The sequence below is a fragment of the Mastigoproctus giganteus genome, chromosome 13 (assembly GCF_048544385.1).
Source record: "Mastigoproctus giganteus isolate SK-2022 chromosome 13, ASM4854438v1, whole genome shotgun sequence".
NCBI lineage: Eukaryota > Metazoa > Arthropoda > Arachnida > Uropygi > Thelyphonidae > Mastigoproctus > Mastigoproctus giganteus.
This window is the reverse complement of record NC_143587.1, coordinates 134,591,217-134,605,045: the sequence shown is the minus strand read 5'-3', so window position 1 is coordinate 134,605,045 and position 13,829 is coordinate 134,591,217. Positions and strand designations below refer to the sequence as shown.

The 13,829-nt window shown below is 35.3% G+C and overlaps 1 protein-coding gene across 2 annotated transcripts in view; it reads right to left on the bottom strand.

Moving 5' to 3' along the window:
- Positions 1-13,829, bottom strand: part of LOC150076458 ((E3-independent) E2 ubiquitin-conjugating enzyme UBE2O) — a 758,089-nt gene that overhangs the window by 628,335 nt on the left and 115,925 nt on the right. For both annotated transcript variants that reach the window (XM_090387793.1, XM_090387794.1), the window contains exon 4: positions 9,290-9,350. In XM_090387793.1, the coding sequence (XP_090243919.1) occupies positions 9,290-9,350 (61 nt within the window). The remainder of the gene's footprint in view (positions 1-9,289; positions 9,351-13,829) is intronic.

Below are 13,829 nucleotides of genomic sequence, written 5' to 3'. Positions count from 1 at the left end.
CAAATATGGAGGATGCGGAAAGGTCAGGGAATGACCACCGCATATCCCCGGAGTAATATGGCCTTAGTTGCTAATGCTCCTAAAAACCAAATAAACAACAAAATAACAAACAACAACAATTCTCTAGCCATGGAAATTTGAATCATCCATGCATAAACATTATGTTTTATAAAATAAATAAGAATAATCAAGACAAGAAACTATTAAACATATTGGTTCGAACAGAGCCTAATGAGCATTGTACGTGTGGAGTAGTGCCTGGATTCTGAAGCACATTCCTTAATAGGTAAATGTAAGAACAGAACATCAGTGTCAGACCATTATACATCGAGAACTGACTATATTTGTTCTTGTTCAGGGTAATTTTTAGCATTTCAACTACTCAGATTGGGATGTGCCACTTTTTATGGTTAGTGATGGACATAATCGGATATGGCTAATAACTGATTATGGAATTTTAATAATCAAATAGTAGAAAGGGATAAATCAGATGTGGGGATATAACTGTGAGAGAGAGAGAGAGAGAGAGAGAGAGAGAGAGAGAGAGAGAGAGAGGGGGGCTGTTGTTATTATTTAGGGGCATTAGCAACTAAGGCCATATTGCTCTGGGAATATGCGGTGGTCATTCCCTGACCTTTCCGCATCCTCCGTATTTGATGGCTCACGGGCTCAAACCCCGGTTTAATCAAGAAGCATGTACTACGCACTGCTGCTCCTGTCCACCTGGCTACAGAGGCACCAGAGAGAGAGACGGTGTACAACAGCTATTCAACAAAGAATGATGATATTTTTTTTTTCATAACATAACTTTATTAATCATCCATATTTTGATGGTCCTTTTCAATGTAGTTCCACATTTGATGTAATGCACTTACTCCAACATTTCGGTTGGAGTAAGTGCATTACATCAAATGTGGGATTACATTACTTCCAACATGGCAGAAGCCATTTTTTGAAGTGAATTTAAGAATCGCTCTGATGGCTTTAAAACTTCTTCTAATAACTGGAAACATTTTCCTTGCAGCTCTTTCTTTAACTTTGGAAATTAAAAAAATTGCACAGTGCAAGGTCAAGACTGTAGGGCAGATGAGCAACACATTTGACACTAATGCTGGTTAACTCAATGACAGTACGAGCAATGTGAGGTCTCTTACATTGGCATGACACAGCATCCACCAACCTGCATGCAGTTGTGGTCGTTTGCAACAAATGTGATCCTACAAAGTGTGCTGTGCAGTTTTGTAGTAAGGTCCTGTAACGGTTGTATCATGTGACACAACATGCTGGTAAACCATCCTTTGAATGTCAAAAAAAAAAAAAAAAGAGATGGCCATAAACCTTTCCTGCAAAGCCATACATTGCTTTTATTGGTGTTGGCAATTATGGAGACTTCCAAACAGAGCTTTGTTGCTTACTCTCTGGATCAAAAATGATGAAGCCAAGTCTCATCCAACATTATCGCTTTCTGCAGAAACATTCAGTAACCATCTGTTGCAGCTTCTGACAAACCACCCTATGAACTTGCTGTTGCTCAGGTGTGAGTAGTCTTGGAACCCATGATACAAAACGTATCATATTCAAATGGTCATAGAAAATACTGTGCATGCTTCCTACTGATTTAGGAAGAATTTTGAAATAGGAATATACTGATATAGGAAGAATTTTGAGCTCGTAGGTAAGGATAAGTTTTTTTGAAATTTTTACCATCTTTTTGATTAATTAACATATAAGTGACAAATAGTTTAATAGTCTTAGTCACGTTCATTACCTTAATTTTAAATTTAGCTAGTGATATTTTCTAAGTTACAACTTATTGTTCATACTACTATTGTATCAGTGTTTTTGGTGTGAATATCGTAGCACATAACTAGTAGTGTAGTAGAACAGTGCAGTTTTAATTGTGAACAATAAGTAGCTCAAAGGTTCTAATCACTTGTTAGGCATACATTTTTTTTTTGTTTTTAGCTAAGAAATTTAACTTTTAGTAAGGATAAAAACTAATTCAAAATTCTGCAATCGTAACAGTATAACATAACAAATATCTTGAACTTGAGTAAGGTATAACGTAAAACTTGATAGTGCAATACGTATCATCGTATTTAGGAATCTATTAGCATACTATAGTATTGTCAATTAATCAGTTAAATTTATTAACTTTATTAATTTTCATTGTTATTCGCTTAAATTGTATTTAAGTGGAAATCATGACCCAGCTTAGAGCATCAGAGCAACAGGCAGAAAGTAGCAGAGTGCAGTGGGTCGGAGGAGAACTGAATGGGGCAATTCTATGAATCACAGCCTAACAAAGTGTGCAGCTCGTGCAAAATTTCCGGACCTTTCTGAAACAGGACATGATACAGCCAAGAAGGATGTCTTTATGTGTGTGTTCGATGGAGAGTATGTGTGAAGAAATTAGTTGCCAACTCAGCGTTCTGATGGACATTTATGAGAGTTTGAAGGGTAGGGCAGATACCCTCAAAAGAATTAAAATGGGGGCCGATCAAACTCTCAGCTCTCTAGCTCAATGCCAGAGCTAACACTTGTGCATCAGGCAACACAGCAGCAATCTCCATATTCTTTAAAGCTCCATATTAAAGTAAAAGAACAGAGCCCTAATAAGCATTTCAATCATATGATTAATGTAACTTATGACCTCTACTATTTTCAGAAAATTCTATTTTTATTAACTACTTATTGAATAAGCAATAATGTGAAAGCATGCTTCATTTAATGGTGATGCAAAAATTTTTAAAATAAAAGTTTCAGTGCCTTTTCTTCCGCAAGAAAAAGTACCGTCGGTACTTCAAAAATTTTTAATGCTCAATTTTTTGTATAAACTTAACCAGCAAGTTTTCAATAACTTGTTAGAAACTACATTGTCTAAAGAATGAAATTCTTAAAATTACAAAGTTTGATGAAATAGTAATTAAAATATAATCACATCCTTGAAATATCCATGATTAAGTTAAACCTAATTAATAATACAATAGCAAATGCTTAAAAAAGCGGTACTCACCTTGAATAAATCTGCATGGTTTAATTAGAGAGGGTTAGTTAATATTTAGGTTGAATAGTTGAGTTAAAGAGACTAAGGGAGGGGAAAAAATAAAGTGTTATTTCGGAAATTAGAATAGGCGCAAGGGAACAGGTGTGTACACATCTAATCCTTGGTTGTCATTAAAGTAGGGAAGAGTTGAAATTAAATAAATAATATAGTGGGCCAATAGTCATTATGGGGACTTTCGTTGGATTTCAACATTTTCAGTTGGCAATTGAGTGGGTAGAGAACGCGCGCGATATTTAAGAAAATATTTATACTCTCATGATGCACTTTTTGACATGTGGTAACCTCAGCTGCTAGAGGTTCCAAATTGGTGAAAGGTTGAAGGGGAGTTTAGTGTTTAAGACTTTAAGATTGGAGTGGTGTCGATATCACTCAATGGCTAGTGCTTCATATTGAAGAATTCTATAGCTGGATTTGAGCTTAATAATAGAAATGGCAGAATCTATAAGAGGGGTGTGGTTATGGGTTTGAGTGTGATTTGCGAGTTCTGTAACGGTTTGGTTAGTCGTAAGACTAGTGGTGGTAATATGCACGGGTGTTAGAGGTTTTTGATGAGCCAAATTTTGTAGTAGTGCTTCCAATGTAACAGGTGTCGCAGTTTGGCTGGTAATTAATAAGATATATTATATTATTAAGATCGCTGATGGGATATTTATGTGTGTCTTTGTAAGAGCTGAAAAAAGATCCCAGTTTATTGTAAGCAGAAAAGACAAGAGAGATATAGGTATTGGTGAATATGCGCCGAAACTGTCCTACTAGTTCACTGTGATAAGGGAGGACTATGCGGGTGTTTGTATTGTTGTTATGTCTGATCGAGTTATTAATTTTATTTTTGGCGATGGAAATTGTATGTAAGATAAGTTGATGGGGGTAACCTCTGGCTATGAATTTTTTGGTGAGGTATTGGATTTCGTTGTGTAGGTAATTTTGTGAAGAGCAAAATTTTAGAGCGTTGTGGATTTGGTTATATAAGACGGCTTTTTTGGTATTAAGGGAGTGATGTGAAGCGAAATATAAGTATTTGCCAGTATGTGTGTTTTTCCTGAAAATTTTTGTACTTAGTTTTGTACCTGTAATGTAGATGGTGAGGTTGAGAAAATTGATCTGGTTGTTTAGTCCAATTTCAAGGGTGAATTTAAGCCTGTCATGTACAGAATTAAGTTTTGAAAAGAGATTGTCGATGCTTGGTCTATTGCCTATTACAAGAATGTCGTCAGCGTAGCGTATGTATAATTTTAATTTAGGGGGGCAAGGGGTGTAGAATTTGGTTCTCGATGGGGGCCAGGTAAATTTCGGACAAGGGGGCCGAAATACCTAAGCCCATCGGTAAGCCAAATATTTGTTGAAAAATTTGGTTGTTAAATCTGAAGTATCTGGCATCTAATAAAAGTGTAGTGAGTTTGAGGATGTGGTCTATGGAGGTGCATTCTGTTAAGGTGTTATCTGCTGTTAGAAACTCACGTAGAGCTTGTAGGGTGAATGGTATATGGACATTGGTATAAAGAGATGTGACGTCTAAGGACGCTAATATGTCACTATCGGATATTACAATATTGTTGATTTTTTGGAAGGCTTGATTGGTGTTGTTAATTTTAAAAGTGGAAAATCTAGTAAGAGGGGATATAATTTTGACTAAGAAGGTATATAAATTAGCGAAAGCTGATTTGCTGTATGAAACTACTGGTCTTAATGGATGGTCAGTTTTATGTAACTTAATGATCCCAAACATATGGTGAAGGATATTGTTGCAGATTCCTATTTGTTATAAGGTAAAAAGGTTAATTTCCTTATTTTGTCTGAGTTTCCTAAGAATTGTGTCTAGTTTGTTTTTGAGTTTTGTAATGTTGTGGTTATTGTCACTTATATATGTGTCGTGATCTGCTAGGATAGAGAACTAGACACAACAATACAAACACCCGCATAGTCCTCCCCTATCACAGTGAAATAGTGGGACAGTTCCGGGGCATATTCAACAATATCAATATCTCTCGTCTTTTCTGCTTACAATAAACTGGGATCTTTTTTCAGCTCTTAAAAAGACACACATAAATATCCCATTAGCGATCTTAATAATATAATATACCTTATTAATTGCCAGCCAAACTGCGACACCTGTTACATTGGAAGCACTACTACAAAATTTGGCTCATCAAAAACCTCTAACACCCGTGCATATTACCACCACTAGTCTTAGGACTAACCAAACCGTTACAGAACTCGCAACTCACACTCAAACCCATAACCACACCCCTCTTATCGATTCTGTCATTTCTATTATTAAACTCAAATCCAGCTATAGAATTCTTCAATATGAAGCACTAGCCATTGAGTGGTATTGACACCACTCCAATCTTAAAATCTTTAGCACTAAACTCCCCTTCAACCTTTCACCGATTTGGAACCTCTCGCGGCTGAGGTTACCATATGTCAAAAAGTGCATCACGAGAGTATAAATATTTTCTTAAATATTGCGCGCATTCTCTACCCACTCAATCGCCAACTGAAGACGTTGTAATCCAACGAAAATCCCCGTAATGACTATTGGCCCACTATATTATTTACTTAATTTCAACTATTCCCTACTTTAATGACAACCAAGGATTAGATGTGTACACATCTGTTCCCTTGCGTCTATTCTAATTTCCGAAATAACACTTTATTTTTGCCCCTCCCTTAGTCTCTTTAACTCAACTATTCAACCTAAATATTAACCAACCCTCTCTAATTAAACCATGCAGATTTATTCAAGGTGAGTACCGCTTTTTTTAAGCATTTGCTATTTTATTATTAGTCTATCTACAAGGTATTTTAAGATTTCTAAAGCTTTGCATTGTTAAACCTAATTATATACACGTGTTGACTGGTATTGTTTACACTACTGTTGATAGCAAGCTCATTTTACTGCCGCATGCTTTCCTCCAATTGGTTATGCTCGCTGACTTTGTGACATTGGTGCACCATCTGGAATCAAACTGTTGATGCATGTGCTTCATGTTTCATGCAGTGAGCACTCCTGTTACTAACAGGCTGGTGTCCAATCAGAGGAGTTCACTGAAGTGCACAGTTTTTAAATTTACATTCACTCACCAACAGGTCTAAAGGAAGTTTTAATTTTGAAATATAATTAAAAATATATGTTTATATATGGATGTTTCACAGTTATGTTTGGAAAAGATTGAAAATAAAGGTGGCATTAAAAAACTAACAATTTTGAATTATTTTTTGCTGATTTTTAAAATTTTTGTGTGTATAGAGGAATTTCAAATTTTTGCATGCCTAACTCTGGGTTAGCAGTTTTTAAACTGGGAAATAGAAGAGGATAACAGTTTCATCTTTATATTTTATGTATATACCATTTTTTAAATATTTAATTTTTTATTAATCTAAAAATTTGAAAACAATATGTATTGTAATCCATTAAGAAAAGATGAAATATTGATATACTCCATGCAGAATTCCATAATTTTTCCTGAAATTAAAAAGAAAGTTTACACCTTTCAGGCAGTTTTTTTTTTTTTTTTTTTTTTTTGGTTTTTAGGAGCATTAGCAACTAAGGCCGTATTACTCCGGGATATGTGGTGGTCATTCCCTGACCTTTCCGCATCCTCTGTATTTGGTGGTGACGGGCTTGAACCCCCGGTCTAATCAGGAAGCATGTGCTATGCACTGCTGCTCCTTCCCACCTGGCTACGGAGGTGCCTTCAGTGCAGTACCAACTTCATTGTTACAATTGGCAGCATCACCACTAAAGGGTTAAGCATAAGCCCAAGCCTTAATGCCAAGTACTCAACCTCAGTCTTTGGTGGGAGCAAAAAGATCTCTCCATAATCAAAATCAAACACAGTAGAGTGCACAAATTTTATTTTATTTCAGCTACTACATTGAAATATACCCCCTGCAATTCTGTTATACTGTAGATAATCCTCAATCTTGCATAATCTAGATTGGGAACCTCTAGAGCAGAGGTTCCCAATCTTTCTCAGTTCACAGTGCCCTTACTGTCCCAGTAATTTTTTCATGGCACCCCTAGGCCAAAAGAAATACCTAACACAGTGGTTTTCGACCTTTTAATATATACCTATATAATAATTTTATTCTTTATATAGAGGTACTAAATAAAGATCAATTATAGATCACCACAAAATTAAAAAGATACGGTACAATGGATATTGTACCTTACCCTTTATATTGTATCCTTTTTATAATAAAATAAATATATAAATTTCAAAAAAAAAAATAATAATAATAATAATAACTTTAAGTAACTTAAACCCAAATTACACGGTACCCCAAGAATACTGTTGTGGCACCCCAGTTGAAAACCACTGATCTAGAGAGTAATCAATTGCTGCAACAAACTTCCATCTGGTGTTGGGAGAGTGTGCAGTTTGAATTACATTAAGAACTTTTCATTAATTTATATCCAGGGACTGCCATTAACATGTAATTCAGCTCAAAGATAAAAATATGGGATATCAATCTGTTATAAATTAAAGTAAAAACTAACATAATTTAGAATAGAATCCAGTAGCATAAATGAATAAAATCAGTTCTTATGAGTGCATATGTTAACTATGATCCTTTTGGTACAAAATATGCACTTTCCATATGTGTGTGTGCATGTGCGTGCACTTAATTATAATTACAGAGTTTATTAATTTATTAAAACAAATTTTAAGTTCATTTCAGTATTGTGTTCTTAATATTTTTCTGTGTAGAGAAATTCTACTTCGGGGGACTTCTCCAGTGGGGGTTGGCAGCGTTAAACCAGTTAAAGGTTTAACTTAAACCTTTAATTGGTTTAAGTTAAACTTTATTTAAAATAAATAAATAAATAGTTATATATACATAAATAAAATACTAAAACAGATATAAAATAAATGTTAAAATACAATCATTAAAAAATATATATATATGTGTGTATAAATAAAAAGCAATAAAATAGAAGCTTTCGGGGCGGTGTCCCTTCATCAGCTGCTTGATGTACGGTGTACTGAGTTTATAAATGCATAGGGCAAAGCAACAGAAGACGACTGGACATGATCGCAAATTTTTTGTTGTTTCTTTATTAATTGTCCAGGGTTCCCATCCATAAACTAATATAAGCCAGATATAGCATTCCCAAAAATATGGAATTTTCTCATCTGACCGAATTTGCTTTCTGCTTGTCCTATATGTGATCTGATTTCTTTAGTTAGATTGTTGTCTAAATAGAATGATTTCGCTAAAATGTTGTTGACATGTTCTGTATTTCCATTAAAGCAGAGAATGGAGTATGTTATTTTTTGCTTATCTTTGCATTTTGACTTCGTATTGTTAATTATAAGGCCCATTTCTTTGCATTTTGATTCTATTCTGCTTACTATTAGTTATAGCTCCCTTTGTAAGATGGCCAAGATAAATGTGTCATCTGCATATCTCAGGTTATTTACTGTCATGCCATTTATTTTGATACCTTCTTCCCTCTCATTCAAAGCATGTGGAGGAGTTAATAAACAATTTAAATAAATAAATAAACAGTTTATGAGATCGTGTCTATAATGAAACCTGAAAACTATATTTTCTATCTAAAAAACAACATACATGCATACAAATTTTGGGAAGTCTATAACAGTTAAACTTAATGTAGTCATGATAACTGTCAAGTGGCTAGTTTAAAAGTACAGAGTTACACACACCACATGTTCATAACCACACAACATCAAAAAATATAGTACTATTCTTAGAGACACCATCTTATAAACTTCTATGTGGTCATTGCAGAACAAACAGAAAATTTCCATTTAGAATGGTAATAAAGCCCACCTTCTCTAATTAATCTTGTATAGATATTTTCCATGAGATGGCATTTTATAAAGAATGATAATAAAATCTACTTTCTCTTAATCTTATAGCAACAGTTTCCATGGTCACTTTGCAGATTTCAGAGCCCTGTGAGAAAAATAGCTTACAAATCCTGATTTGCTTTACAGAAAAGCAGGATTTTCAATACCTAGAGAAAATTTTGCCTGATAATTTCTGAGATACCCACATCACAGAAATACAATCAATATAACAAAATTCTTATGAATCCAAATACAAAAGTTTTAAAAACTATAAACCCTTGGTTATCTATGTTTTTTTTTATAATTCTTTAATATAATTTAATATTATATGGTTTAATTAATGGCAGGAATAAATTAGTATATAATAAATAAAAATTTTATTAATTCTGTTTTCACTTACTATGTTTCGCTTGTCCAACATGTCATCCAGCTCAAATGCATCAACATCGGGCAGTATACACCTGGTAGGAAAATCAAAATACATTAACAGCATCCATGGAAATATGTGAAAAATTAATTTTAGCCATCATAACTTATCTTGGAAAAAGAATATCTAATAATTACGTAACATGATCATTTTGCACATATGAAATTTACAGTATTAATACCCACATATGAATCTATAGCAAAAAGTGTGAACTAACATTATGGAAATGATGAAGCTTACCCCCTGCTGTTCAGTTGTAACCCACTGAAAAGCCTCCTTGAGGATGCATACACTGACTGCAACTTCTAGAAGCATTCCTGGTGGGCTTCTTTTAGAATTTATAATGGTTCAAATGTCAAATTTCCTGTGTCAAATTGTGAATAATTTCCTCAGTAGTTGCAAATATATGATCTTTCAAATGGGCTTTAAGCTTGGGAAGCAAAAAATCTGGTGAGTGTGGCAGGCAGTAAGACAGATGGAGTGCTTCACACGAAATTCTTTATGGAATGCACTGATTTTACACAGGTGTTGTCATGATGCAAATGCCCAAATCCCTAAAGCCCATTTTTCTGGCTGTTTTATCTGAACCATACTATGCAATCAGTGCAGAACTGTTTGTATTTTTTCCTGGTTTACTGTTTGACTATACAAGCCAAATTTATAATGAACAGTACCCCACTAGTCAAATAAAAAAACAAAAAACAATATGCGTTGATTTGATTGAGATTGCCTTCCTTCAAATTTGATTGAGACCGTCTTCTTTTTTTGGGCTTTGGTATCTTTCACTGAGAAGACAGGCCTTTGTTTCAGGGTCACAACTACATACCCAGTAACGATGGAAGAAATGATGAGTCAGTGGCAGTGGTGGCAGTGGCGGCGGCAGCAGCAACATGCTAACAAAGATCCTGACATGCAAGAACTTGCTGCTATCTATAATCAACGAGGGGAATGCATTGCATTTTCAAATCTAGTGTTAAACTTGACTGACACGTTCCATAAGAAATACCAATTTCACTAGAAACTTCACAGATAGTTAAATGTCAATCACTTCTGAATCATAACAGTGATTCATACATTTCTGTCTAGATGAGTCATTGTTGAACATTGTTGAACATAACTCACTAAAATATCAAAATTTTAAGGTACACTTCCAATCCCTAAATTTTTTATTACATCTTATATTATAATGTAGACCTCACACTCCACCAATTCAACATATGTGTTGAAAGAAATATTTTCCATTCCTCAAGCAGAACAGTTTTTAACTGACAAGTGAAATTCACTCTATGGTCAAGCTATCACCAATTTTTCCAATTTCCACGATGACTAACTTTGACTCAGATCAGGTCTCTGAATGGACCAGTCTGTCAGTGTTACATTATTCTTATTGACCAAGGCAGTATACATTCTAAGCTTTAGGATGGGAGCACGATCCTGTTTAAAAATTTAAAGTCATATCCCATAAAACTACATCAGTGTGGAAGGTTGGCATTAATGAGAATGTGAGAATACTGTAAACCACAAAAACCATTAGTCCACAAGCATCCAAACCATGGGCTGTGTGTGGCCCACAGCCATCTAGGCAGACCTACATGGTATGCATCTATGAGTTTAAAACTAGCACCATAAAATATAGTTAATATGAATATAAAAAAAATATGTTCCTGAAATATGTTATGAGATATTTTCTGTATTTATACAAGAAATATTCATTTGAGTAAACGAATTTTACATGGAATCAGAGGTATGATGGAGCCAGTTTGCTAAAAATCAGTGAAATTGGAAATACAGTTCCCAAAAAGACTTTACAACCTTGCATTCTATTGTAAAAATTTTACAACTAGCCTTTTATTTTTATGGCTGTTAATTCAACTATAGAAGATTGAAAAATGCTATTATTCTCCAAGTTATACCCTTTAACCAAGCAGAGATATAAGACTCCAGTGGGCAGTACATTACAATTCCAATCAACTACCAAAGTAAACAAACATAGAATATCATAAATAATGAGCAGAAGTGATTAAAAAAATTAAACATTCATGATTTTTTTAGAAGCTGATAACTGGATCAAGAATTCCTATTCTTATTAATATATTTTGACAGATCAACAATGTAAAAATAAAGTGAGTTAAACAGCATGAGTTATTGAATTGTAAGCAGGAGTATAAATTAAAAATCTTACAAAATGGAATGCTTGTTAATAAAATATTTTGTGTTTACTAATCAAGTATGCAAATAATATTAGTGATGCATATGACAAACAGCATGGTGTATGGGTGTGCAGCGGTCTATTTTGAGTCCTGGCTCCAAATTCCTCTCACTTATTTAGTCATTCGGAATTGCGAATAGAACTCATTATTATTATTATGACTTTTTTCCCCACCCCATGACAGGCACTGGTACCAAGTGCACACACACACACAGAGTGATTGGTTGTGTCTGGTTACTATTATTATTGTTATTACTGCTGGTTTAGGAACTCTCTGACTATCCTACAGGTGACACTTCAGGATCCCAGCTTTCTGGAGTTCCAAGTAAGTTTTGGTCCTTGAGGCTGTCACAGACATTCTCAGATATGACAATTTGGGCTTGCTCCCCAGAAGTCTAATGCACTAATGAACTAATATTCAGGTGACACTCGAGTCGAGTGGACTGAATTTCAGCAAAATCTGGTCAATCTGTGACAACGAAATCCTCTTCTAGCACCTTCATGATGGTGGGATTTTTAGTAAACCTCGGTATAATCCCAGTAATACGGCACCCAGTATATACTGGGTGCCGTATTACTGAGATTATTGGGATGTGTGGCATCTGCGCCACATGCAGAATGTTGCCCATCTTTGTTATTAAGTGGTAGATGACTCTCATCAACCAGTGCAATACCACCACTTTGTTTATTGTAGGCGTGAAGTAGTGGAACCTATCTTTAGTCTCCAGAGCACATCTCTAGCTATGAGTTTAAAATCAGCACCATAAAATATAGTTAATATGAATATAAAAAATTATGTTCCTCATGTCTTTTGATGTTATGATGATCATCATGGCAATATACAATGTTCCTTACATTTCAAGGGTACAGCTCTAAAATGGTGTTCGTAGGCCAGCCGCTAGATAGTCCACCTGACTGAACCTATTGATAATGTCTAGGAAGCTTCCGGAGATCAGCTAGCATATAATCTCGCAGCTAGCATATAATCCTGCTGACGAGGCTACTAGAGACGGTCGTGTTCAAAGCCGCTAAGTGGATTTTTCTTATTTATAGATTTGAAATTATTGTTTTTCTAAAACTTTTGATTTAAATTTAGTAGTATAACATTATTTTGTGATTTTCTGATTAATTTGGTGTATTTATTCTTTACTCGGCCTTGTAATTGCATAAAAGTATCGGTAAGGGTTTCCACGTGTTTCAACTCCGCTACCGTTCGTAATTTTCCCGCCTTTGTGATACGATAGTTATATACCGTACTAGATAGCGTTAGTTGAACTTCATTAGCAGTTAAATTGTACGTTTAAATAAATACATATAATGACTTAGATTACAAATGTAATATAATTAATTATATTTAACATAATTAATAACATAACATAATTAATTATAATTAATTAATAAATTAATAGAATCATGACTCAGACCAGAGCAGCAAAGCAAAAGGCTCAAGCTAATGGAAGTGCTGTGGCTCAGAGCAGAACTGAGGGGGGCAGTTGTCCTCTGACTCACAGCCTTATAAAATGCACTGTTTGCTTGATGTTTGCAGAGCAATCGGGTGGGACATGATACTGCCATGGGGGATGTCTTTGTGTGTGCGCAATGCAAGGAGTGTATCGATATCAGGCAACAACTCGGCGTTCTTGTGGGCCTATATGAAAGCTTGAAGGACAGGGTGGATGCCCTCGAAGAAACTAAATTGAGGGGCCCCATCAAGCTCTCAGCTGCCCACATCAACGCCAGAGCTTGCACTTGGGCATCACGTGACACAGAGGCAACCCCCAAGGCAGAATGCGCTGGTCCCGAAGGAACTAGTAGTTGTTGGTGACTCTATTGTCAGGGAAACGGGGAACATGCTTTGTAAAAAAGATAGGTGGAACAGGACCAGGGTATGTCTGCCAGGGGCAAAGGTTGATGACGTTGTAGAGCGAATATCATCTTTTAAGGGCACAAAAGGTGATATAGTTGTACACGTTGGCACTAATAATATTAAGAGTAGGAGACTGGCAGAATTACTTAACAAGTACAGGTCACTGTTGAACAAAAGTCGAGAATTAGGGTTGAATTTGAAAGTGTCTGCAATTCTGCCCAGACACGATAGGAGGGAGTATATGATGAGAGCCTTGTCGATCAATTCGGCCCTGGAAAGATTGTGCAAGGCTCAAGGGGTAGAATTTTTTTCAGCCTGGACTGTACCTGTTAACAGGAGAGATTGCTTCTACAGGGATAGGATACACTTAAATAGAAAGGGTGCAAGAATATTTGCTGATGCTATCGAGGCAGTGTTAGGTGGGTCGGAAAACTGCT